The 26,127-nt window shown below is 46.4% G+C and overlaps 1 protein-coding gene across 3 annotated transcripts in view; it reads left to right on the top strand.

Annotated features, from left to right (window-relative positions):
* Positions 1 to 22,914, top strand: part of CACNA1I (calcium voltage-gated channel subunit alpha1 I) — a 153,840-nt gene extending 130,926 nt beyond the window's left edge. Inside the window, exons 21-37 of one of the 3 annotated variants that reach the window (XM_072332507.1) lie at positions 849 to 1,033; positions 1,360 to 1,486; positions 2,539 to 2,664; positions 3,115 to 3,204; positions 4,028 to 4,220; positions 5,280 to 5,431; positions 7,033 to 7,142; positions 7,707 to 7,840; positions 8,295 to 8,365; positions 12,248 to 12,326; positions 12,888 to 13,009; positions 13,250 to 13,588; positions 14,210 to 14,356; positions 18,510 to 18,626; positions 18,992 to 19,157; positions 20,013 to 20,209; positions 22,082 to 22,914. In XM_072332507.1, the coding sequence (XP_072188608.1) occupies positions 849 to 1,033; positions 1,360 to 1,486; positions 2,539 to 2,664; positions 3,115 to 3,204; positions 4,028 to 4,220; positions 5,280 to 5,431; positions 7,033 to 7,142; positions 7,707 to 7,840; positions 8,295 to 8,365; positions 12,248 to 12,326; positions 12,888 to 13,009; positions 13,250 to 13,588; positions 14,210 to 14,356; positions 18,510 to 18,626; positions 18,992 to 19,157; positions 20,013 to 20,209; positions 22,082 to 22,783 (3,057 nt within the window). In that variant the 3' untranslated portion in view covers positions 22,784 to 22,914. Of the gene's footprint in view, positions 1 to 848; positions 1,034 to 1,359; positions 1,487 to 2,538; positions 2,665 to 3,114; positions 3,205 to 4,027; positions 4,221 to 5,279; positions 5,432 to 7,032; positions 7,143 to 7,706; positions 7,841 to 8,294; positions 8,366 to 12,247; positions 12,327 to 12,887; positions 13,010 to 13,249; positions 13,589 to 14,209; positions 14,357 to 18,509; positions 18,627 to 18,991; positions 19,158 to 20,012; positions 20,210 to 22,081 lie in introns of those variants that run through there. The other 2 variants (XM_072332518.1, XM_072332524.1) reach the window with 2 other exon arrangements.
* Positions 22,915 to 26,127: the final 3,213 nt, after the last annotated feature.

Genomic DNA, 26,127 nt, shown 5'->3' with positions numbered 1-26,127 from the left:
TCATGTTTGCTTGGCACTCTTGCAAAATCTCTCAATTTTTTCAGTGTCTCGGTCTTTCTCCCTGCTTTAGTAAAGGGGAGTTAAGTCCCCTCTGGTTGTGCATGGAGGAGATGCTTATCCTGAGCTTTAAAATGAAAAGTATCTAGGTGTCTGGGAGGAATAGCTAATCCTCTGGCTATGGATTTTGTAATAATGTCAAAAGTCCATTCCCTTCCTCCTGGAGCAAGAGAGGGAGTAATTACAATGATATTAATGAATTGCCATTAGCTGAGATAATTATTTAATAGGTGTCTCTGCAACAATAGAGAAATCTGGTTAATACTCTTGTGTTGAGGAAAAAGACTAAATACTGGTGAAAGTAAGTCTCAAAACTTAGCCTGAGGCAAAACTTCCTAAAATTCATTCCTAAACTACTGCCATGATTTTTAGAGTGTTTTAGGAGCAAGTCTATGGGTCTTAATTCCTGGTTCTATCTCTCAAAACAAAACTGATCTCTGGACTGGGAGGAATGTGATATTGGAACATGCCCTACAGAGTTCTTTTGCTCAGGGATGCAGAGAAGAGGTGTGAAGACACCATGGCTATCACAGTGAAACACTCCAGAGCTTGGCTTTGTTTTTTTCTAGTGTTAGGTGCCACCACTTTGGATAAAGACATTTTCCTTCATAATCTTCCATTCAAGAGGAAAAGGCAGTGAGACTGATTATAGGATTCAGAATGAGTCCTTGCTGCTCCATTAGGAGCATGGAGGTGATAACCATGTGCCAGTCTTCCCCTCTTCTGTGGATGTTCTCTGTCAAGCAACATGGAGGAGAAATTTAGACCCTATCCTCTTCCTTCTCTTGCAGGTGGTCTCTCTAGGCCTCTATTTTGGGGATCAGGCTTATCTCCGCAGCAGCTGGAATGTCCTGGACGGCTTCTTGGTCTTTGTGTCTCTCATCGACATTGTGGTCTCGGTGGCTTCTGCTGGCGGTGCCAAAATCCTAGGGGTGCTGCGGGTCCTCCGGCTGCTGCGCACCTTACGGCCACTCCGGTCAGAATCCCACCATGTTCTGTTCTGCTGCTCCTTCTTACTGGTCCCCCAGGAAGGGTCCTGGAATCAGACTCCACTGTAATGGTCAAAGGGTGCTCTTTGAGAATCCACAAACCTTAGTCATATGGCTCTGACCATGGAGATATTTCATCAGGCACCCAACCCAAGGGATAAAAGAGCATTTGGGGCCCTGGTAGCATTGTTTCCCCATGACAGGCCATTGCACAGGGAGAGCAGGGGCCCTCTGCTGCTGAAAACACTTATCTGTGGCCAAACATCCCTGCTCTGTGTCATGTCTGTTACTCCTCCCTTTCCTTCCCTTCCAGAGTCATCAGCCGAGCTCCTGGCCTCAAGCTGGTGGTGGAGACCCTCATTTCTTCCCTCAAGCCCATAGGAAACATTGTCCTCATCTGCTGCGCTTTCTTCATCATTTTTGGCATCCTGGGTGTACAGGTAGGGTTCCTATTGCCCTCAAACAGCCCTGGCACTCCCTCACTTAGCACGGGCACTTGTACCCCCAGCTACAACAGGCACAGGGAACTGAGCAAAGCAGGAGGGGCCAGCAAGCTGGGAAACTTTTGCAGCCGCTCAGCCCCATGAGATGACTCCTTCTGAAGTGTCCTCATGGCCTTTGGCAAGTGCATCCAGCTCTTCAAGGAGTGCAAACATTGCTGAATGTGCAAGAAAGGAGTTAATGCTTGTGCATGCATGACAGGATCAGGTCAGTGTTTGGGTCAGTGTTACAGGGAGAGCCCAGGGCTGGCTCACTGGGCACATCCATGCCACACAGCAAGGGCAAGCAGCTCCATTCCTACTTGCACGAACCCTCCTTCCAGCCAGCTCTGTTCCTCCTCCTTGCTATCAACCCTAAGTCCACCCACATCCTCCTTTTATTTTTTTATTTAATTCTCTTTATTTTTGGTGAGAGGAGAGAGGGCGTGGGTGTTACTTCCATCTCAGGGAATGTGCTATACTTAGTCTGCTCTTATGCATCTGTACAAATGCACAATCCAGTACCTTCCATATGGGGAAGGGAGCCCTGGGCAGAGAGATAGAGCAGTGCAACTTGTGGAAAAAAAATAGTATCTGAGAAGCAGGGGACGTATTTTCTGGTTCTTTACCCATGGATTATTTTCTTTCCCGTTGGCTTTCTTGGTAACTGGGAGGCAGGGAGGGGTGATTGGGATTAGTGGCTGAATAGAAGATTATTGGGCTAATGGCTTTAATTGGGCCCCCCAAATACTGCTGTCAGATAGCAAGAACTTACAGTCACTTCTGGCCTGGAGCAATACAGGAGGATGAAAATCCAGATGTGAATTTAAAGGATTGGCCCTGTCTCTTTACCAGTGCATCAACCAGTGCTGTATAATGTACTGGTGTTCTCCCGTTCCTATCCTGGAAGGAACCCTGCAGCCCACCTACTTCCTTGGGAGCTTCTGCACACCCCAGGGAGCATGGTGGGCCCTGGGGAAAAAGGGGTTGATGGAATTGCTCCCCTTCCACAGCTCTTCAAGGGCAAGTTCTACCACTGCCTTGGGGTTGACATCAGGAACATCACCAACCGGTCTGACTGTGTGGCCGCCAACTACAAGTGGGTGCACCACAAATACAACTTCGACAACCTGGGACAGGTGAGTGTGCTTGCAGCCCATATCTCTGATGGGAACTCAGCTCTCCTCCTATGTGTACCTCCCCAAGTGCCTGAAAAGCCTGATCCTAAGGCTAGGAGGAGCAGTTATTTGGTGTGTGTATCAGTGTAGAGGCTGTTTCTAGTGGTTTAGTAACATGATTATGAGTACAGATAGTGGGGAAAGAAAAGGGTGGCAGTGGAGAGGTTGATTTTCTTGTTTATCTCATGCTGCGAAGCAGTTGTTCTTCATGACCTCTCCACTCTAGTGGATCTGGCTTCCTGTCCCCCCCACCCCCCTCTTCCACACTGAAAGGAGCAGGTTTTGATATGTGCAAAGACATGGGCAGAAAGAGCGTTTCAACACTGAGTGTGTTAGAGCGTAAAAACTCACTTATTTTTCCCAGTCTGCCAGATGCACCTGCTCCACATCTGCTTTGCTTTTTTACTGCAGGCCCTGATGTCTCTCTTTGTTCTGGCTTCCAAGGATGGCTGGGTCAATATTATGTATAATGGACTAGATGCTGTGGCTGTTGACCAGCAGGTATGAATACATCCTTGCAAAAAGACCTTTTTCACTTCCTGCAGCTAGTGAAGTGAGAATGTACTCTAACATCCTGCTTTGGACACCTTCCACTAGCCAGGTTATCCATCCAGGGCTCTTCCCAGTCCTTCATTCTTCCCATTGCACGGGGCCCAGGCTGTGCCAAGTCCATGCAGTGAAGCACAGCTGTGACCATAATGGCCTCAAGTTGGATGTCAGGAAAAATTTCTTTTCAGAAAGAGTGGTACTGCAGTGTCACAGGCTACCCAGGGAGGTGGTGGAGTCAATGTCCCTGGAGGTGTTCCAGGACTGTGTGGATGTGCCACTGAATAACATGGATTATGGTGGCCACAGGCATGGACTGATGGTTGGACTAGACGATCTTTCCAGCCTTAATGATTCTATGACCATGTAATGTGTGTCTGTAGTAATTCTCACTCTCTAACCAGTCTGGATCAAATGGCAGATCTTAATAACAACGGAGTGACAATGCCATATGAGTTTCTGGACATGCTGGCTCCCTTCTGGCCCACAGATGGTTGCTTTAATACCCTGTAAGAAGAGACTGTTGAGCTGCTGCCTTCTATAACACTGCTCTTCCATTGCTAAGGCTATGACTTGATAGTGCTGGTATAGGCACCTGCCATGGGCTACACAGACACAGTCCCGAACTTTGGGTTTGATGCTCCATTTACCTCTGAAACTGCACAGGATGCACTACTGTCCATAATTCTATCTCTTCCCATCCCACTCCTCTTATTTCATAATCCCACCCCACCTCCTCAGCAGCCAGTCTGATCATAGCCTTTCTGTTCTCCTCCAGCCGGTGACCAACAACAACCCCTGGATGCTCCTCTACTTCATCTCCTTCCTGCTCATCGTCAGCTTCTTTGTGCTCAACATGTTCGTGGGGGTAGTAGTGGAGAACTTCCACAAGTGCCGACAGCACCAGGAGGCTGAGGAGGCCCGCCGACGAGAGGAGAAGCGCCTGCGGCGCCTGGAGAAGAAGCGAAGGAGTAAGGCACAGCCTAAGTGTTTGGTTGGTTCGTAGGCCAAGGTTTTCTGAGAAAAACCTTCTCCTATTCTCTTTCTTTCTTGATGGGCCGGTCAATAAAATGCATCGCTTGTGGCCGTGCTCTGAGCCTTCCTCCCTGTGTCACTGCCGCCCCGCTATGCACCACACCAGTGGTCTGGGGAAGAGGGGTTGGCTGATGAAGTCTGTTGGGAAACTACGGTGCCGGGGAAGCCATGAGGTTTTAGCATCCAGCCCCCATGGAAATAAGGTGTACCAAAAATGTACCTGTGTACATGCTGGTATGCACTGTCAGCACAGGACATACACAGTTCAGTAGACCTCCTGGGCTTCCTGGAACCTCAGCTAGTGTTAGGGAGGAGACCCAGACCTTTGTGTTTAAACCAAAATTTCAAGAAAAGAAAGAGGAAAAAAAAGAGACCCTTGTGTTTTGTTCCTGGCTCTTTCCATTATTGTTGCAGTGTCACTTCTTGGGGTCCCACTTCCTCTAGAGTGAAGTAAGCCCTCTTTCTGGTGTATCTGTCCTCTTCTGTATTACTTTTAAACAAAAATTGCAAAAGCATACTTGCCCCTAGATATCTTCCCTACTACCCCAGACTGATGGTTTTCTTCCGTTCACAGCCCATGGGTATGCTTTCCCTTCCTCTGCTCCAGTTTTACCTCTCTCTTGTGACACCCTGGGGCCTCTCCTGGAACCATCTGCTCCCTTTTATCATTTATGATCTTAATTTGTTGAGGCATGAAGTGCTGATTTAGCACCATTCCCACAAACATAGACTGACAGATTTTAAGCATTCATTTTCTTTATTCTATTTATTTTTCTCCCCACTTCTACTTTCCTCTTTTTTGTGTTTCATTTTTCTCCTGTGCCCTCTGTCTTTTACCTGTGCTTTTCTGTCCTTTCTCTCTCCTGCCTTCATTCCCTTGTCTTTAACACTTATCACCACTTTTTATGCCTGCTTCCTCCTCAGTGTTTCTTACCCATCTCTCTCTTTCTTCCAATCTCCTCCTAACTCTCCCCATCTCCCTCTTTCCACTGAAGAGGCGCAGCGTTTGCCGTACTATGCTACCTACTGCCCCATACGCCTCCTTATCCATTCGGTCTGCACGAGCCACTATCTGGACATCTTCATCACTTTCATCATCTGCCTCAACGTGGTCACCATGTCCTTGGAGCACTACAACCAACCTGTGGTGAGTGAGATTATGGAGAGTAATTATGCTCTTTTGCTACAGCTCTCTGATACTCGCTGTCTACCAGAAGAGGTAGGATGCTTGTGTCTCTAAAAATACTGTCCAAGTGTTGCAAGAGTTAATGTAGTAGGCAGAGTTATGTGAGGAGTTTGGTATGTGCTTAGAAAGACAGCCCCTACTTAGATATCTGTAATCACCTGAAATGAAGAGATATTAGGTATATAACAAGAGTAGGGTCCCTAGAAAGCTTTGTGTAATTAGGTCTCTGTGCTTTACATTATTAATAAGTGGGTCACCCAAATTTAGCTGCCTAGTCTGCTTGACCTGTTTCCCTGGACCCTGGCAAGAGGTGTGGTGGAAGCAGCAGTGCCCTGGGAGCTTCAGGCATTGCATCAGATTTCTAAGTGTCATTCCAGTTTTCCTGCCATATGATCTGAGATGCAAGGACTGGATTAGTTGGTTGTGTGACACCTCTTTCCTGTAAGAGGCGCTGAAGGGGTAAAGCAATGAAAAGAGCCTCTCAGCTGCAGGGGGTGATTCCCAGCAAAGTACATCGTGAGCTAAAGGAGTTTTTTTACTTAGGCTGGAGAAGACCAGGTACCTCTCAGCATTGCTGGCAAAGCTCTGTATGCTACTGATAACACTTTTAAAAAGTATGCTGCATATATCAAAGATGTTTTTTGCCTTTATATGTGGACAAAGCATTTGTTATGGTATTTGCCCAATGGCATTTCAGTTTTCTTTTGGGGAGACTCGTAGTTTAGCTGACACTTCCAGTACCTGAACAGTTGCTGTCTAAGGTAGGTCAGGAACTGAATGTCTGTTATCATTCAGATATGTTGCCTAGTTCCCCTGTTTCTTGCCCACCTTTTGTCTTGCTCCTGATGGGGCCCAATTTTACTTCACAGGAACTCTCAGCCCTTATTTGTTGTCACCCTTGTGTCAGTCCTTTGCTCGTGTCAGATCAGGTCACTGGACTTTCTTACTCCTCAGCTCCTTCCCCTGTAACTCAATCAGGCTCTGCTAATAAATTCTGTCAAATTGCTTTGAACCACTCCAGTATGAGGTGCCACCAGTGCTGCCCATTGGTCACACTGGTCCCTGGTGGTGGTGAACACACCACAGTGAAGAACCAGAAGCCCACAGCTGAGAGATGAAAGGTGCCTGTCCCAGACTGAGGCATGCAGGAGTTTCCCCCCATCAGAGGTGGCATTTATAAATGACTGAAGCAACAAGCTTCCTGACTCACTCCTTGTCCATAACTAGGCCAATACCATTAATATGCTGGTGTCCAGATGATGTGGGCTATTGGCTGAAGAGGAGGCTGATGGAACCTCAGTGAAATCTCCTTGCAGTAGCCATCTTCTTCCTGTTATGCTGAGAAGTATAGGAGAAAGCAGCAATAACTGATCCCCAGAACAACATGGGGCGGAGGAGCTTGCTGATGGTTGCCTTCAGTAGGAGGCATCCATGTTCAAGTATAGGGAGCATGGGGCATCTTCTCCATCTTGTAACGAATCCCTGACACTCAAGAGAGACCCCACAGGTTATGAACTCGTTGCTCTTGCTTCAATTCTTCCACCCTTTCTTTCTGCTGGCAGTCCCTGGAGACCGCTCTCAAATACTGTAACTACCTGTTCACCACTGTGTTTGTGTTGGAGGCAGTTCTCAAGCTGGTGGCCTTTGGTCTGCGTCGATTCTTCAAGGACAGGTGAGCAAAGGGTTGCGTAACACATTCCTTTGGGACAGCTGGGCACTGGGAGGAGACCTCGAGAATGAATCCCTATTTGGGATATAGTAGCAGTCTGAACTGTCTCCTAGTTCTGCAATGCCTGGGCATTAATAAGGTTTGTCCAAGAGCTACCTCTTTGTTGGCATCTGCTAGTTAGGCTAGAAAGCAAAGTAGGTGGGCTCGGAAACAGCCAGTTTTTTCCTGCCCTTGAGGCAAACTGGGAACATGCTGAAGCAGAACGTATATAATGAAGCTGATACGAGGTAGTGAGGCCATAAAAAGCTGAGCCCATTAGTCAAAGCATAGCACCATAGTAACACAGCTCCATGCTTTCAGATCAGGCTGGTTTGCCTCTGGCTGCTCAGGCTGTGTGCAAAGCGAATCTCTGTTTGTCTGCAAAAGCCCATACAGGCTGACTCAGAGTGTGGCCTCGGATTTATACGTGAAGAAATGTTTAGGTTAAAGTGAAAACAATTCACATTATTTGTCAGGGAAGTGGAAAACCTCTGTCTTCCCATATTCTCTTTGATTTTTCTTCTTAAGGTGGAACCAGCTAGATCTGGCCATTGTGCTGCTGTCTGTCATGGGCATTACACTGGAAGAGATTGAAATCAATGCGGCTCTCCCAATTAATCCCACTATCATCAGGATCATGAGAGTGCTGCGCATCGCCCGCGGTGAGAGAGGCGCGGGCAGGAGGCAGGGATGGATGTGGCCATGGGGTGAGGCCCAGAGCAGTGACTCATTGAGCAGTGGCTGTAGGGGCACACACACTGTGTTCTCAGGCACACACTCCTGCTGTTCTCAGCCCTGGAAGCAGAGAATGGAAAGGAGTAATTGCTTGGAGGAAGAAGAATCTTGGCCAGAATGTGTCTGGTTGAAGCAGAAGCCTGAAAAGGATGGGTGGCAGAAACAGTGTATTTAGGAGGAGTAGATAGACTGGAGGAGAAGGAACTGGGAATGTAAATTGCAAATATGTGGGAATGTGGGGACAAGGAGTACGTTTCATTTTTTCAAGGACAAAGGAAATCAAGGCTTCTGTCTTGTTCTAGTGCCATTAGTAGGACATACAAAAGGATGAACCTTCTGATCTGAGTCTGAGTGACACTTCTCATGTGTTTCTTGTGACAGTCCTGAAGCTGTTGAAGATGGCCACAGGAATGCGAGCACTGCTGGATACAGTCGTTCAAGCTTTACCACAGGTAAAACCCACAAGCTTCCCCCAAGACTCTCTTTCTGCACTTCCGCCCCCCCAAAGGGTCGATTCTCTTGGTGTCTCAAAGATGATGCCCTTTAGTGGCAGTATTGGTGGTAGGTGGACAGTTGGACAAGATGATGTCATAGGTGTTTTTCAACCTAGGTGATTCTGTGATTTTAGGTTTACTGTGTTGTACATGTACCTGCCTGAAAGGGATGCCTGAGTTTTAATGTTAAGTCCTGGGGATACAGCTCGCCTCACATCTTAGTTTGCCAGTGGGTGAATTAAATGAATCTTGATCCTGGTTGAGGGCAGGATTCTTCCCACCATGTCTAGCTAGTGTCTGTCATTTGTTGCAAGTCCCCAGCTCTTCTCCCTTCTCTGTAAGAAAGGGAGAGCAACTGGCAGCCATTTCAGGATGAAAACCGGTCTCTGTCCTTCTCACCCTTCCCTGCACGTTCCTCCTATTCCCTCTTCTCTCTCACGTGCATTCCTGTCACTCCTTTTCTTAGCCAGTGCCTCCCCCTTTGTGCTCTCTTTTCTTCCTTTCTCCTCCTGGATCCCTTCATGATTCTGAGCCTCTCATGTATGAGAAGTGGTGACGCGCTCTGTTGTGGCTCACGCAGCCGGCAGTTAAGTGTCTACCACAAGACAGCTAGACAGAAGGATTCCATGAGCTGTGAGCAGCAGCTGTTCCTGAATGAGATGCTGACATGGTGCTTTACACAGTCACCGAGCCTAGTGAGAGGATCCTTTGTGATGGAGAAGTGACCTGGGAGACCGTTCCCCTTCCTTGGGGATCCTTTAGAGAGAACTGTTAAGCAAGCAGTAATGGCACCAAGTTTCCCTACTGATCACACATTAGGTATTTCCCTGGCAGGCCCTGAGCAAGCAGCTATCTTGCATGGTATCAAAATGTACAGGCGTTTGTCAGTTGCTTTATCAGCTAATGTGCCAGTCTCTGTGAGTGACGCGGAGCTGTGAATCAATCTGGAAACAGCATGAGTAGTTACACAAGGAGTTTACTTGTAATGTTAGTGGCAGACAGTGATGTCAATCTGAATTAGAGAAAACCCATAGTACAAAAGCCAGGGGACATTCTGTGATCTTTTCTGAATCCTGAGCACTGTCTGATTTCTCAATTTTTTTATTTTACAATAATAATTTCTATTTTCGTATAACTCACATCCAGGCTATATATCAATATCCTTTGTCATCCAGGGGAGTTTGGGACTGAGATACATTGAACAATGTAAAAATGGAAGTGTTCTTGTTGGAGGCAGCTCTGTGCCCCTGAAGTTCATTAGTTCTGGCTCTGCTGCCCTTGATTGGCTCAGAGCAGTCCTTCTGCACATAGCTCTTCTCCATTCCAGGAGCCACAACTACTGATTGGCTCAGGCAAGGATCTGAAATGGAGCAGGTCTCCCAATCCAAGAAAGAATCATAGAACCATTAAGGCTGGAAAGAATCATAGAATGTTTGGGATTGGAAGGGACCACTAAGATCATCTAGTCCAACCATCAGCTCACCCCTACGACCACTTTAGACCATGTAACTCATGTGACATCTCCCCTTTTCTTGAACATCTCCAGGGATGGTGACTCCACCACCTCCCAGGGCAGCCTGTGCAACTGCAGCACCGCTCTTTCAGGGAAGAATTTATTTTCCCAATATCCAACATCTGCAGCTGTGATGCGTTTGCTCTGCAGCACAGATAAATGTACACAGATAGCATGAGCTGCCTGAAGTGTGTTCAGCCCTCAGTAAGAAAACTCTGTGGTTTGTTTGCAGTTAAATGGTGGGACTCAATTTCGACCCTTAAAATATAGCAAATAAACAGGAGAGGGGAAATGATAGAATCATTGAAGTTGGAAGGGACCCTTAAAGGTCATCTAGTCTAACTCCCATGGGGCTGCTCATATCCCATGGAAATGTTTGTATCCATGTCACGCAGAGAAGTGAAGTCATCAGACACTGTAGGGTTTTGCTGAGGATGGCAAAGAGTGCAGCTGGGGCCTCAGTTCAAACCCTACTCTTTGGGCAGAGCCAAAAACTACAAGAATATTGTTCCACACTTTACAGATTCTTGCTTTTCTTCCTCACAGTCACCTCCAGACCCTTTGCTAATCAAAATGATCTGTCTTTTGGAGGTCATTAATATTTGCCACAACATCCTTCACAAACCTGAAGGTCTGGACTCTAGGTATTCCCTGGAAGATAAAAATGAATAGTGCTACCCAGTATCAAAACCTATGACCAGTCCAGTTCCTATTGTCTGGCTTTTGCTTCCTTCTATAATGGCTTGCTTTCACTTAATAAAGTTATATAACCGATAGATCAAAAATCACTCCATAGTTAAACCTGTGTCAAAACCTACACTCAAAGCAGGGCTGAAGTCCCCTACTTTCACTGTTAAAAATTGCATTTTGTCTCCATATTTTACACACTGAGTCTTCAGGGGACAATTGAATTATCTATAATATTATTCTCCAAGATTTATTGGCTTTGCCAAGAGAAGCAGTTTAAAATAAGCTGTCCTTTCCTTTGTGCTTTTCCCTCATCTCAGCCTTTCTCTTTGTATTCCTAAAGCACAGACTCACACTGGGGATTTTGGCTTGCTAATGGCATATAAGGCAACTCCAGTTGTCCTGTTCCAATTCTCTTCCTTTCTCTGTTATACTGCAGCAATGCTTAATACTGAATAGAGCTTTAATTTTGGAGACCTTTGGAAATTTACCTTAGCTAAATTTTATTAGCTTCCTTTCTTTTAATGCCCTATAGACACAGACACAAAGGTGTGTGTTCGGAGCATTTACTATGGTGTCCAATTTAGTCATCAGAAATAATTCCTTCCACTGCATGTGTAGGGAGCCAGAATCTGGCAGCCTGGAGGAGTGGGTGTGCTGAATCATTCATTTCTCTCCTGAATTTGGATGTCACAGCAGTTGCATTGACTAAATTAGATTCCTGAAGTAGATGATCCTAATAACAGCCCAGCAACCACATGCACTCGCCAGCATTCAGGTCAGATACTACTTGGGTTTTGAAAAATACTGAATACCGTGTCCTTAATTCCCCACCTCCCTTTGCCCCACCAGTGGTGTGCTAATTATTTCTGGCATTTTCAGCCTGCCACTTTTAAAACCCCTTCTGTTCCCCACATATAATCCATATGCCCCACATGCAGGAGATTCAGAGGCAGAGCAATGATTTGGGAAAGTGAGGATATGGGGGCAGTGCACACACTGTTGGTGCTACTTTTGTGTGCCATGGAGCAGCAACCCTCCCATTGTGGAGTTTCTAAAACATCAAATGCTGGAAGCTTGAAAATTTGGCTTTGGCCCATTTTCCACAGGATGCAGAAGAAGCTTTGCTTCCCCTCTTCACTCTTTTGAAGTCTCTTCTTCTCTCCTCTCCAAACAGTTTAAAAGAGGCTCTTTATCTATCTTCTTTCCCATTTCCCTCCACATATGGAGGGTTGTATCTATGTCCCTCTCTGTCTGGAGCTCTGCTCCAAGCATAACTTGGGGGAATTTAAGCAGCATATCTGTGTGCTGTAATCCACAGTATGGCTCTCACTTAGCCAAAGTGGGTTCATTTCCTTATGCTCCTGCTCCAGTATGCCTGCATTCACCTGAACCAGCAATTGTACACTTTAGTCGGTACTAGCTTGAAACAGCATCCTTTGAATCTGCTGGTGGCTCTTGTTCCATGGATGGCATTGTCACTGTTGATTGCCCAGGTTACTGAGCAATTGTTTGGTTGAATTTATACTCTGGGAATTTGTTGCTCTTCTCTCCTGGCTTTGGAAGACAGAAACTAATATGCGTGCGATTCACATTTGCCTGTTCAGATGAGGTAGGCTGACGGTGCTGTTTGCTTTCAGGTGGGGAACCTTGGACTGCTTTTCATGCTCCTCTTTTTCATCTACGCTGCTCTAGGAGTGGAGCTCTTTGGAAAACTGGGTAAGTCTCAAGCAGCCTGTGCTCTGGTGTAAGCTACAGATCTGCTGGGAGTTTTCTCAAGCTCAGTACTCATTCAATAAAGGGACTGAATTATTCATTGTCCTTTATTCTCCTTTTTGTGAACTTGATATATGCGGAATTTCTCTCTAAAATAATGTGATTGTTCTAACAACTTAAAAGAATAAAAGTAGTTTCTAGTATTTCTTTCATTCTTCAACCTTCAGTTTTTTCTTCACTGCATTCTTTGGTAATGCTTTAGGGTTACAAAAAGAAGTCAGGGAAAGCTTACTCATGTCTCTTGTGGTGGAATATTGATCATGGAGAAAGGCAACACAGTGACATGTTGGGAGGGTCACCCAGAGCAATTGAGTGATTTTTTGCACTGCTGGACAACAGTCAAGTGTTGTTGGACAACAGCCCACTGTTTCAGCATGGTGCTGAGGCCATTAATTTAGGCCTCCAGGTGGTGAGGAGCCAGAAGACCCCTTGTCCAGCTCCTTCTGTTGATCTCAGAGCATGTGGTGCGTCCCCCATTGATAGCTGTGATCCCCATTCTTACAGTATGCAACGATGAGAACCCCTGCGAGGGCATGAGCCGTCATGCTACCTTTGAGAACTTTGGGATGGCCTTCCTCACACTCTTCCAGGTGTCCACAGGAGACAACTGGAACGGAATCATGAAGGTAACTGGGCCTTAGGGGTGTGTGAAAAATTCTGACCTGAGCTCACGTCAGCAGTGTTCATTGCTTTGGTTGCAAATGAGAGGGGGACACAGGAACTGAGTTGCTAGATTAGGTGCAAGCTTGGGCCAGAATCTCCAGTGGCGTTGGTGTTTTTTGACAGAAAGATCACTCAATCTTGCATTCTTACTTTAGTCCTTCCTTCCTTTCATCATTCCCTCTCAAACCCAACTTCTTCTCAAGGATACCTTACGCGACTGCAGCCATGATGACCGGAGCTGCCTCAGCAACCTGCAGTTCATCTCCCCACTGTACTTTGTCAGCTTTGTGCTCACAGCCCAGTTTGTCCTCATCAATGTGGTGGTAGCTGTTCTCATGAAACATCTGGATGACAGCAACAAAGAAGCCCAAGAGGATGCAGAGATGGATGCTGAGATTGAGCTGGAATTTGCACATGGGCTGTGCTCCCGCAAGTCAGCCTCCTCAAAATCAAGGCAGGGAAAAGGAGCAGGAGCAGGAGGTGGTGGTGGGAGAACAGAGCCTGAAGGACGTCTGTGCACGAGATGCTACTCTCCAGCACAGGTGGGTACACCTTTGAACTTACCAACCAGACTGCAGCAAGTGGGAGAAGCCAAGGGGCCTAGATGATTGAGGGCTTAGCAGTAGCAGGCAGACTCTTCCAATTCAGGGTGAGAGGTTTGCTTTCAGCAGTAGACTTTTGAGTTGGTAGCATTGTGAGGAGGCAAGGATATAATAGCAGCAGGTCCTGTAGCACTGCCTGGAGGCTCATTGGCATTATAGTGTAGGATCCTGAGGGTCAGCAGAGGAGGGATGGAGCAGATTAGCTGAAGCTGTGTTAGGAGCAAATTTGAGAGGGGAGCTCAGGAGAAAAGAGAAGGGGAGATGGCAGATGGAGTGAAGCACACCAGAAGAGCTGGAAAGGAGGAATGAGCAGCGCTAGGCTGCACTGACAGTGAGTGAAGACAGTCCATCCTTCTTTTTTGCATTGGATTTTGGCACCTTTACACACCCTAAGGAGCGAGTGCTCCCCCTGTGACCCTGTGCAAGTACCTGCAGAACAAGGTGCTGCTCCAGATGAGTCAGGGTGGAGAATCCAGCCCCGAATTCACATGGAACTTTGAAGCAAAAGCTCGGCATTCTTAAAATGATTTCTCCCATCCTCCCCCCTTTCTTGTCCCCTAGGAGAACTTATGGCTGGACAGTGTCTCTTTAATTATTAAGGACTCCTTCGACGGGGAGTTAATGATCATCGATAACCTATCGGGCTCCGTCTTCCATCATTACTCCTCGCCGGCCATGTGCGAGAAGTGTAACCATGACAAGCAAGAGGTAACCTGCGTACGAGGATGCGTGAGGGGACTCTTCCCCCAAGACCTGCACATCCATACTCATATGCCCACAGGACATCCAGTGTGTGCTCCTGGCTGTAGTTTGTGTAGGCAGAGGGCTTGGCCTGTGTTTGTCATCTATCATGTGTTGCTGAGACTGCCTTTGGTATGAGCCTGCCCTCCTTAGCCATGGGGGGATGTTTGAGGTGGTAGAAATCTGAGATGTGCCATGGTGTAGGTCAGAAGGAACTGACTGAGATGTAGAGGAAGACAACATTGTGTTCAATTCTGCAAGAAGAGCAGAGGTTGGAGATCATGGCATACAAAGAACTGGAAGGTTCACATCCCGGTAATAGCACTTGGAGACAATTCAGTGGAAGATTTAAGCATGTTGCATCTTCATTTGAAGCATTTGTTTGCTTACTTCCTGTTGAGGAGAGTTAGCTAAGCACATGCTTACATGCTTTGTGGAATAGAGTTGCTGTCTGTGAGGCTGGATTGGTTTGTGATTAAAACTGGTTAATTAGGTTGATAAAGAACTAAACAAAAATGAGCCCACTGAGGAAGTTTTAGGTCCTCTTTTCTGGTGTGGAATCTGTTAGCTGACAAATGGGTTGCTGCTAAGAGCAGGACCATAGATACCTTGGAAAACCACTTCATAAGCAATTTGTCTTTTCATGTTATAAAACCAGAGAAAAGTAGCCTGGAAGATGTTAGGTGAGAAACAGAATTATAAGTATCAATTTGTTATATTTAAGTGGTCGTGTGGTCATGATTAGTCTCATATCAGTAGCTGTTCTCATCTGTCAGTACATCAATACATCAGCAGCAGTCTACACCGTCTCCTTCCCCATAATTAACTTGGTATGTTGCTCTTGCTTGTAAGGAAGCCAGGAAAGTTGAGAAGAGAGCTCTTATTGGTAGATATTCACATTTGAAGATGACAATATTTCATTTGGCTTTGGACCCCTAGTTCTGATGCTTGACATTTTTTCAGTCTTTCCGCAATCTACTTATCCCAATAGCTTCCATTTGGAAGTATCAAAATGAGAAAATTGCCATCATGTTTCTCAGTAGTGCAACATTTTACCCATGGATACTGCATTAATGCTGTCAAATAACTGTTTTCAAGTCATTGCGCTTTCCAGTGCTGTAGGTAAGTCTTTACATTCAGCAGCTGATACTCAGTCTTCTCAGAAAAATTAGGTCTTCTAAAGGAATTACAGAATGACTGCCCTCAAATCAAGTCATTTGCAGCTAGTTTGCTGCATTTGAAAACCTTCCAGATAGTCTTCAGTATCCTGCCTGGGAATTTAGGCAACATCAATTTTCTTACCATCCCAGCAAGGAAACTGGATGGCAAAATATCCAAATGCAAACCACAGTAAAGAGTTTAACAGAATAATCATCACCAAACAATTAATCTTAGCTCAAATTTTCTAATGGCTATAAATTGATTTTCTAAATCGATATTTCAGAGTATCTAAAATGTGGAACTGAAATGAAATTATCTATATCCATAGGAATGACTTCAGTAGTGAAGAGTAGTTATTTTATGTCTCATTATATGAATCAAAGTGAAAGGTCAGGATTTTAAGTCATGGGTTGATCGTGACCTTCTCTTTGTATTTCATAATGTAGAAACTGATGAGGAAATTCTAACAGAAGATCACAGCTAGGCTTGAGCCCAGCACTAACACCAGCAATACACAGTCATTAATTAACCATAGGATACTCAGGTGCATCAACATAACCAGAGCTGTGCATTAGTACCAGTTGTACACTGCCAGAATGTGGATTGTGCACATGGAGTTGTACCATTTTTATGTTGTCTTTTTCAGTACGTGTTTTTTTTTTTTTAACAGAACAGGATGTTGGCTGCACACCAAATCACCCTTAGCTTCACCCTTGTGAAAGCGATCACATTATCAGAAAACGAAAAGGTTGTTTATTTTCCCTATTTCATTAGTAGTTTAATCCAAGAAGATACTGAGCAGAGTGGATGAATACAACACTTAAACATATGCTCAAGTTTTTAATGTGTACTAAGCTTTGCATTGCGTGGAGTAGAAGTGCTCAGTGTCTTCCCGAGTTAAACTGCTGGTGTCCTTATTTTCGATCCAATTATTTGGACAATTAAGGATTTTCCCAATCATGGCTCTGTTTAAAACATAGCTTATACCTGCAATTAGTTATTTTCCAAGGGATATGTGTGCATGGTTCAGTGCTTGCAGTTGGTGTCCCAGACAATTTGTGCTTCTACTGAACATCCCATTAGTCCTGCACTGCCATTTGTTTCACATTTTTTTGTTTTGTTTTGTTTTTGTTTTGTTTTTTTTTTTCATCTTTAGTTAAGGGCATTTTTCAATATTCTCCAGGTCTGGAAGCTACAAGAACGTAACAGAATATGACTAACCTCTTCTCAGGTCATTTCTGGTCTTTCACTTTTGGGCTGGTTGACAATTAGACGTGTGTATTGGTGGCTGATGGTGTATTTAGCCAGGGAGCAGCAGTGAACAGTGTTCTCACACACAAGGTGCTTGATCTGCTCATGACTTTGTTGATTGTGCTTTTTGTGTAGATCCCAAGCTGGCCAGAAACTGTGAGCACAGAGTTCAGTGACGAACAGCCAAATCTGGCTTTTGTTGGAACCCTTTTTTATGGATGGAGAAGGGGGTCACAGATGTTGTCACATTTCAGACTCTCGTTTCTACAAGCTGTAAGGTTGTTCTGGTGTAACAAGCACTTGTGCAAGTAATGGATAAGTACACACCTTAAATGGGACTGGATGAAGAGGATGTTTCTGTACACAATTAACTGCTGACTGGTGGCTGTGTAGTGTGCTTGGCGTAACATCTTTGTGGGTTCTTTGGTGTGTGTATGCACCTCAAGCATCGGTTGGTTACTTTGAGCTCTGTACATGGTTGAGTAACACCATGTTCAAGTGCCAGAATAATATCCCAAACGCGGATGTTGTTTGTGCCCTTTATTTAAATCCAGCTCAGTTTTTCCCTTCTGCTTATTCTATGTGCCTTATCCAAGGATGGAGACTCTTACAGTCTCTGGCATTGGCACAAGCCATCAAACTCCCTGCTCAAAGGAGTCATGTCTACAGATATTCCACCTTCTCTTAGAGTATAGAAGCTGCACCCAGTTCTTGCAAACAAAATCACAGGAAAGGACAAAATTACTGCCCGGGAAGTAAGCTCTCCTGACTGAGACAACCTAGAATATAGCTGTTGAGTCAGGTGCTGGTGGTGGGAACTGATGGGACTCAAGAGACCAGCCACAGAAAGTCAGAGAATCATTAAGGTTGGAAAAGACCACTAAAATCTAATCCAATAAGTTGAGCAGTGCTTAGGCTCCTAGAAAAAGGATAATTGTAGGACAAGATGAGGTCTGGCAGAGGGGAATTGAAAGTTTGGAGGAAAGATGGGAGAGGGGTGTGCGTGGTATGGGTATGAGACAGGCCAAATGATGGAGTTAGCTCAGGTGCAGGACTAGAGCAAAGCTGAGTTTCAAGGATGAGAAAGATGCAGTAGTCAGACTTGTTTTCAGAAATCAAGAGAGAAATAGTTCAGGGTGATCTGGAGGGGTGAGTTTTACAATGGAGAACAGTGGGAGGAGGGGTGATGTTAGCTGAAGTCTTGGGTAGGTTAGAGATGAAAGAGAAGATGCAGGGAAGATGGAGGGAGGTGGGATTTCAGTGATGAAGGTAAGAGAATACAAAAAGCATGATATTGGCATGGACTGCAAGAGGCATGAGTATTCCTGGAATGAAAGCATCTTGTATTGAATCAGGGCTGTCCTTGGCACCTTCAGAGACGGGTCTATTCCTCATCCCTCTATAGAGCGTACTGCCTTGCCACTAAGCAGAGGGATCTCTGGGACAGATTTGGGACTCCTTTCTACAATACTGGCAATCAGGAGAGCATGGACTGGAGACGGGCTGCTTGCAGATTCTGTGTTCAGGCTTCCTTAGAAAGTGGATTCTCCTGTCCGGCCCAAATCTGGGTTAGGCAGAACCTGATGTATCCAATGAATATAACGTAAAATTCATCTCGAGCCTACAGACTTTTACTTATCCTTCATAAACAGCGTGACTGCTTGAAATGCTGTAGACATCCCATGACAGCTCCTTTCCCTTCCTGCAGGTCCAGCTGGCTGAAATGGAAGCATTATCCCTCAATTCAGACAAGTCCTCTTCCATCCTTCTAGGAGATGAGTCAGATAATCGCAGCACTTCTCAGCTGAGTCCTAAGGAGACCAAGGTTAGCCTCAGGTGCTCGTGGGCATGTGTCATTGCATGTCTGTCCCTGCTCCTCAGAAGTGCTCTGTCTTCATCCATATGTCCCTGCTGAGGAATATAAATGTTGGTTGTTTTTCAAGAGCTTCTTCATGGAACAGAAAAAAGGGACGTATGCTTTTGAATGTTCTCTTCATCACTATTAATAACTGCCTCTGAATGAGCCTAAATTGAAGGGATTTGAGTGTGAAATATGACCACGTTTTAGCTAATTCATAGGCACCTTCAAAGATAGCCCTTTCCTGACAAGTCTGCTCTGTGGTTTGCCATTAAATTTCACCAGGCTTTGTCCTTATTTTTATTTATTTATATATATATTCTTTTTCCCAGGATGGCCAGGACAGCCCTGACTCCACTGAGGCAGGAGATCTGGGGGAATGCTTGCTTCCAATATCCAGCACAGATGGCTCCACAAACCCAGACAGTTACCTGTGTGAAATAGAGAAAACTCCTTTCAACTCAGTCCAGTCTTGGCTAAAGCATGAAGGTACCAAAGGTGAGGACAGCTCTCATCATTCCCCCAGGTTTGCGTGGATTGGTTCAGCTTATTTACCTTTCTTCTGTGAGGAATGGAGTTAATGTGAGGCAAGGTTACACTAACAAAGAATTCACTTTCAATTCACCAGTCCTTGGGAGTGAAGATCATTTCCTTCTTCAACTGCTAGATCTTATACACTCCTTCAGACTTGCCAGTGTGAAGCATCATGAAAGAGCTGCTTCCTATTTGCAGCAGCGCACCTGCATGTGGTCAGAGCAGAGTGTCAAAGAGACAAAGGGACACAGGCTTCAGTGATGATCCAGCTGGGTAACCTGTGTTTGCTCTGCAGGGTAAATTATTGCTATCCCATGAGACCAGGCTCCTTGGATAAAGCCAAAGGGAACATATAAAACATCTGCCCTTTGTGGAAGTCCCACTGTTCTACTCCTGAGCACAGGTTTCCTAAGCCACCAGTTTATTATCTCCTTCATCCCCTGCCTTGTGGGATCTGGGATGAAAGCCCTCTGGCAATGATACCTGGTTGAATCAAAGCCTTATGGCTCAGCTTTTCTCTCTAAGAGCAGCAACAAGAGAGGCAAGCTGGGCTGTTGCTTTACGGCTCTGAGCTGTGTTAGATCTTTAGGGTCTGGTGCAGGTTTTTTCTATTGTGCAGAAAGTGGGATTCATTGTGTCAGCTCTAGAGTGAGGCTTCTTGTCCAAGAGTGTGTGTTGTCAGATATCATCTATACACTGGACTTGCAGGACCCTTGGTATAAAAGCAGCAAAAGCACCAAATCCAATTGGAGGACTCCTGAACTTTTTTTTTCCCCTCTGTTTGTGTTCTCTTCCCCATTTATTTTGGTGTTTTCTCAGCCCCTCCCAGCCCCTTTTCTCCAGGTACATCTTGCCCTCTGTTACCTGTACCAGCAGAATTTTTCCACCCAGCCATCTCTGCCACCCAGACAGGGCCTGAGAAGGTCTCATGCGCACATAACCTTCCTAAGATCTCTCTGCAAGGCTCATGGGCATCACTGAGATCTCCGAGTGTGAACTGTTCACTTCTTCACCAGGTGAGGAACCCTGCTTGCTTCTGCTTGAAAACCTTGATTTCCGCATCACACCCAAAAAGAGAAGCCTGAACAGGGTGGAAGGCAGACGAAGGAGAGAGGCCAGCTGTGGTTATGGGCTGGATGACTCTGATCTGACTTGGAGGAGCACAGGGAACCACAGTGTGCAGGAGGGCTGGGGAGATTAATCTGTACAGCAAACAAGGGTTGTATAGCTCTACCCCCTGAAATTACATTCTCTTCTGCTCTGAATCAAAAAGCAGTTAGACAGCTGCAGCTAGCACCACGTAAATATGGAATCGCATCACGTTTTAGCTCGCCCCTGCGCCCCATGCACCGAGTGTACTGCAGCCACCTGCATGCACAGCAGCCACTGTGTGAGCCAGGGAGATGGCAGCCACACAACCACCTTGGCTTCTCCTGATGCTGTGGCTCTGGATCACACACCTGCTTTGCTGCAGGAGCCTTTCCCCACCTTCCTTCTACACAGCCACTTGTGCCATACCCACACTCTGTCTCTGAGCTCTGTTTTCCCTTGGCCACTTAGCTCTTGCACCTCAGAAAGACACTGACTTTATCTCTGAAAAAGCATCTATTTCTCTCTGAGAAGAATAAAAGCACTGAGGAAAGAGCAAATGTCTCTGAATTGCAGAGGAGACAGAGACTGGAGTCCATCAGTGATCCCTCTTATTGTTCTTGGAAGTCACTCCACGAACAATTCCTCTTCCCAGGGACACTCTATTCTAGACAAACTATAAAACAAAATCATATGTTATCACATTCTATGTGTTAGACACTGTTGGCACAATACAAACGTCTGTGAATTCACCAGGGATAAATTTAGCCTTGAGCTGAGGCCATCGAGTTGTTGCAGTGTTGAAACTTTTGATATAAGTTTAGACATGAAGAGAAAGACCTCTGGAGATTGCGTGGCATTGAAGAAAAAGTTCTGTAAAGGAGAAACTGGTGAACTTCTCATTATGTGAGACAGACTGTATAGAATATATTGGTTCAGGAAGTCAGATGATGCCAAGCTGAGTGGTGCAGTCAATATGCTGGGTGGAGGGAATGCCATCCACAGGGACCTGCACAGGCTTGAGGGGTGGGCCCATGCAAACCTCATGGTGCAGACCATATTCCTAAGAACAAATGAAGTGTGGGTTAAGTAACTAAGTACTGTCACAAGGACGTTAAGGTAATTTTTCCTTCTTCCTGAAAGAAGATTAAAGTTCTCTCCCCTAAATACAGCCACTGCTGCTTGTGCTGGTCAGAAGGAACTCTTTTCTCTCTGAAAATCCTGCTATTTTTTTGATGAGAGGAGGCTTCTTGAGGTCTCCACAGAAGCCCACTTGCTTTCTGGCCAGCTGATGATTTTGATGTGCCTGCAGCCTGTGTGGCAGGTTCACATGGACACCGAAGTAGGAATTTACAGAGGACCTTGGTCCCGTTGCCTCCTGGACTGACAGCAGAGCTCACAGACCCAGCATTCCTTCCTTCTGGTGGAGCACTTCAGGGGAGATGGGAAAGTTCATCCTGGAGCAGCATGAGAGGGTGGTCATGGCATTGAGTCTGTAGGAGTTCAGCAGGCATCTGAAAAATGCTCTCAGCCACAGGGTCTGATTTTTTTTGGTGGTCCTATAATGGGAGCCAGTAGTTAGAATTGGTGATAATTAGAGTCCTTTCCAACTCAGGTTATTCCATGATTCTGTGGAATTAAAGCTCAGAAACTTTCCTCCCCCAGAAGGGGAACATCCTTGGCACGCTGCTTTGGAGCAGGTTTCAGATGGATTACAGTTACCATTCCCAACAGGGGGAGAGTGAGAGAAGAACTGGAGTTTATTTTCATATCTTGAATATTGTATTTTCACCCCCCAGGCTCATGAGAGTGACACGTCGCTGGACAGTCGGAGCAGCAGCTCAGCGGGCAGCCTGCAGACCACACTGGAGGACAGCCTCAACCTCAGTGATTCTCCCCAGTGTGCCCTGGACCTCCCAGTGGCCCTGTGCCCCATGCCAGCTGCTGGTGACCCAAGACCCCTGGAGGCCCCCCTGTCCCCCACCTCCCGTCGCCGCAGCCTGCGGGGCCGGGGGCTGTTCACCCTGCGCAGCATCCGTCGGCACCAGCGCAGCCACAGCAGTGGTGGGAGCACCAGCCCTGGTTGCACCCACCATGACTCCATGGACCCTTCGGATGAGGAGGGGGCAGGAAGCAGTTCGAGGGGGGGAGGCAACAACAGTGAGCCCTCAGAGACCCTCAGCAGCCTCTCGCTGACCTCCCTTTTCTCACCCCCACCACCGGGGCTGACACTGGGGAAGAAGTGCAGCAGCACCAGCAGCCTCCACGCCAGCCCTTCACCCCGCCGTCCCACTGCCCACCACACCAAGCCCTTCTACACCGTTGACCCCAAGGGCTTCCTATCCATGCCCTCCTGGGTGACGGACTTCTGCAAGGACACCCCTCCACCAGTGCAAGGAGCAGAGCCCGATGGCCCCAGTAGACTGGGGACAGGGGAATGCAGCTCCCCACTGCCATCCAAGCTGGAGCTTGGCGATGGGGTCAGCAAGAGGAACAGATGAGGGTCCCTGGGGCGTGGGGTGTGCAGAGAATTTGGCCAATGGCATGGGGAGCACATTTTGGCAGCTGCTCCCCAGCAGCAATTCCAAAGGATTTGGGGGAAAAAGAACCAGGCAAACAAAAAATTATAAATATATATATATACATAAATTTATATATATATATATATATATATATAGAATAAATACTCTGGTACCGTACCTCAGAGGCGTGGGAGAATGCAAGCAATACGGGAACAGTCCTGCCCTAGGGCAAGACCTGGACCATCAATGCAGAGACTACAGTGACAAGAAGAGGCCATGGGGCTGGGAGGGACGGGACCCTCCGGCCAGGCGGCCGCTGCCTGGCAGCCATTTAGTTATATACATATACATATATAGAGAGAGATCGATTTATTTATTTTTTTTACCGAGAGATTATGAATTTCAGAAAGTACTAAGGAGGACCAAGTGAATGGGGGCTGAAGGAGGTGCTATGCAGAACTAAGGAGGGTGGGTGAGTGGGGTGGGATAGAAGGAAGTGGGGTAAGTAGCAAGGGAAGAGCACCCGGAACTTGCCTCGTCTGTTTCTGGGAACTTTCTTCTTGTTCATGCTTCCATTTCAAACATTAAAAACCATGGGCCAGGTCTTCAAGTCTAGCGTAAATCGAGCAAATGTTGATTGTACTCTTCTGTTGGTGCAGAGCAGTGGTGCTCTGGCTGGAGGGGGATTCACTGCTGATTTACAGCAGGTGAAAAGCAAACAGCTGTGGAGTATGGGAAACAAACAGAGGTGAAAAGCCTGGCTTTGAAGGGAGTGAGAGAGCACAGCGGGCATGTTCATGGGTAGCGGGGATATGGGCTCCACAGTGTATTTGTGTTGCTGTTTTGTTGGTTTTATGCTTTTCATTTTGTTCCAGAGGAAAAAAAAGATGGCAAGGGTTACAGGGAAATCTGGAGCAGAAGAGGGAGGGGGAGGTAAAAAAGGAGGGGAAACTGCACTTTTCCCATTCATTTGCAGTAATTATGATATTTTCTTTTAGAAGCCCAAAGGTGCAAAAACCATCTCTAGAGAAACCTGTTATTTTTGTATCTATAGCTATATATATATATATATATGCATATATATATATAAACAAGACAAAAACTAGAATTCTGAAAAGGACAAATAAAAGCAAAGAGGGCTTCAACATAAATTGTAGTGGACCCTCTGGCTGGATACCAGCCCTGCCCCAACTCCCAGCAGGAAGACCCTACGAGAGCATCCTTAGCTCAGTGTCAGCTCTGCTTCTTCTCCAGTATCACTGCCATCCTCTGGCATTTTGCATTGGTGTTGCTGGGACTAGACCCCTGCTCAGCAAACAACTACAGATGTGAGGAGCAGAGAACACCAGCTCTGTGTGTGTGTGTGTATGTGGTATGGCAGATGTGAGGGTGCTCATGTGTGTTGTGTACTGGCTGGCTCACTGCATGGTGAGAAGGGAAGAGGAAGAAGGAGGGAGCTGTGGCTCTCCTTGCCCTACATCAGAGGGCACCATCTGTGTGCTGAGGGGTGGCTGTGAAGGCAGACTGACTCCATGAACCAAGCCCTGCCTCAGGACCCAGGATTCAGTCCAGCAGATGTGATTCTCTCCCACATGGCTGCAGAAGCATCTCCAGGGCCACATCCCCTGTTCCCTTTCTAGCAATGTGAACACACACATCTCCTTTGCTGGGGCCAGCCTGCATCTCCCCTGGTTTTAAACCCTGCCCAGGTTTGTTGGGTAGGTAGGAAGGGGCATCAGAAGCCAACAGGTAGGGGGGCATAAAGACTTCCCATCCCTTTTTTTCCATCAGATAAAGAGGGCTGCTGCCACAAAGCTCTCCTTGCTGGTGTTTGAGGCATTGCAGAGAGTGGGTGGCACACCACAGACTTTCTGGTTTTGTCATTGCCTGTCCGATTACTAAGCTGCTGCTGCATCTTACAAACTGGAATCGTAAACAGTAATCACATCAAATGGGACAAACAACAGAAAGGAAAAAGATAATTGCTACATGGACTTGACTTATTATCTGAAAGGAACGTTTGTTGTCTTACAAGTGTGCAGACTGACTGCAGGGAGGTCAGACCTGTGGGCAAAGGACAGGAGAGCCCAGGTCCTTCTCCTTGCAGAAAGATTGCTGGTCTAGATTTATTAAAGCAATAATAAGGGTCTTTAAATGCCTTCTTTGCACTCGTCGTTCTTTGGGTGGGTTGCCCCTGCCCACTCCCCCAGAGGCAGAGAGGAGAGATGAGGCACACAGAATCATAAAATGGCTTAGATTGGAAGGGACCTAAAACATTATTCAGCTCCAACCCCCCATAATTAATTCCATGTCCTTGGGAAAGGAGACCAGCCAGTCCCAAAAACTGAGCATCAAACTCAGACTGCATGAGATTTCCAAAACAAATGAACCAAAAAAACTAAAAAAAAAAAATAAATTAACCCAAACCCTACACAGACCAGTGTGTAGACTGTGTCCTGTTAGGTGGCCATGAGTCTGGTTAGACAAGGTGATCTATCTAAGTGGTCTCTCCAACCTTAATGACAGTATGATTCCACAATAAGGGGACTTGGAGGTAGGCCTCCATAGTGCTAGAAGCTACTCTGCTATACTGTCATAATAGATATATGGCCTGCACTTGAGATAGTTGGAAGAGATTCCACACCCCAGGAAGAGGTCACCCCATCAACACTCCTCCCTCATTAAAGGGAATAAAGCCCCACTGAAGATGCAGGTGATGCTGAGATGTATCTCAGCATGTCTCTGCAGGCCTTTGTCCACGTGGTAGCTTTCATCACCTCAACGTGAGTAAGCAGCAGGAGGGATAGATGGATGGCCAGGCTGAAGGCCTCAATTCCTCCTGCGAGGAGCTCAAATAATCTGCTTTCTCTGCAAAGTCCTCTCTGTTTGGCAGAGGTCCCTGAGTGTCTGCACCACTGCCACCATCCTGCAGACCCTCTACTGTTCCAGGGTAACAGCTCTGAGCCTCCGTGTTGTAATGGGAAGGGTAGTAGTGGTGGCCTCATGGGGTGACTTGCAGCCCTCGAGATGTTACCTCCATTTATTCTAAGTGCCCTCTGGAAGTAACTTGCAAGGGGAAATCTTTGCTTCACTATGGTTCGGGGATTGAGGCAGTCCTTCTGTGCCTTGTGAAGCCTCCTCTTCACCTCCTGCTGGGGTCATGCCGCAGCCTCTGCCTCCCTGCAAGGACTTTCAACCTGAGCTGTATGACTTGAGCAGAAGGCTTCTGGCTTTGGAAAGAGGTTGCCATGGAAACAGAAGAGTAGGTTATCTTTAGAGAATATTTTGTCTCACTCTTTTAATTATTTACCAACTGCTTGAAG

The sequence above is a fragment of the Excalfactoria chinensis genome, chromosome 1, assembly GCF_039878825.1.
Source record: "Excalfactoria chinensis isolate bCotChi1 chromosome 1, bCotChi1.hap2, whole genome shotgun sequence".
Lineage (NCBI taxonomy): Eukaryota > Metazoa > Chordata > Aves > Galliformes > Phasianidae > Excalfactoria > Excalfactoria chinensis.
The sequence above is the reverse complement of the archived record's forward strand: the minus strand, read 5'-3'. Positions and strand labels throughout refer to the sequence as shown.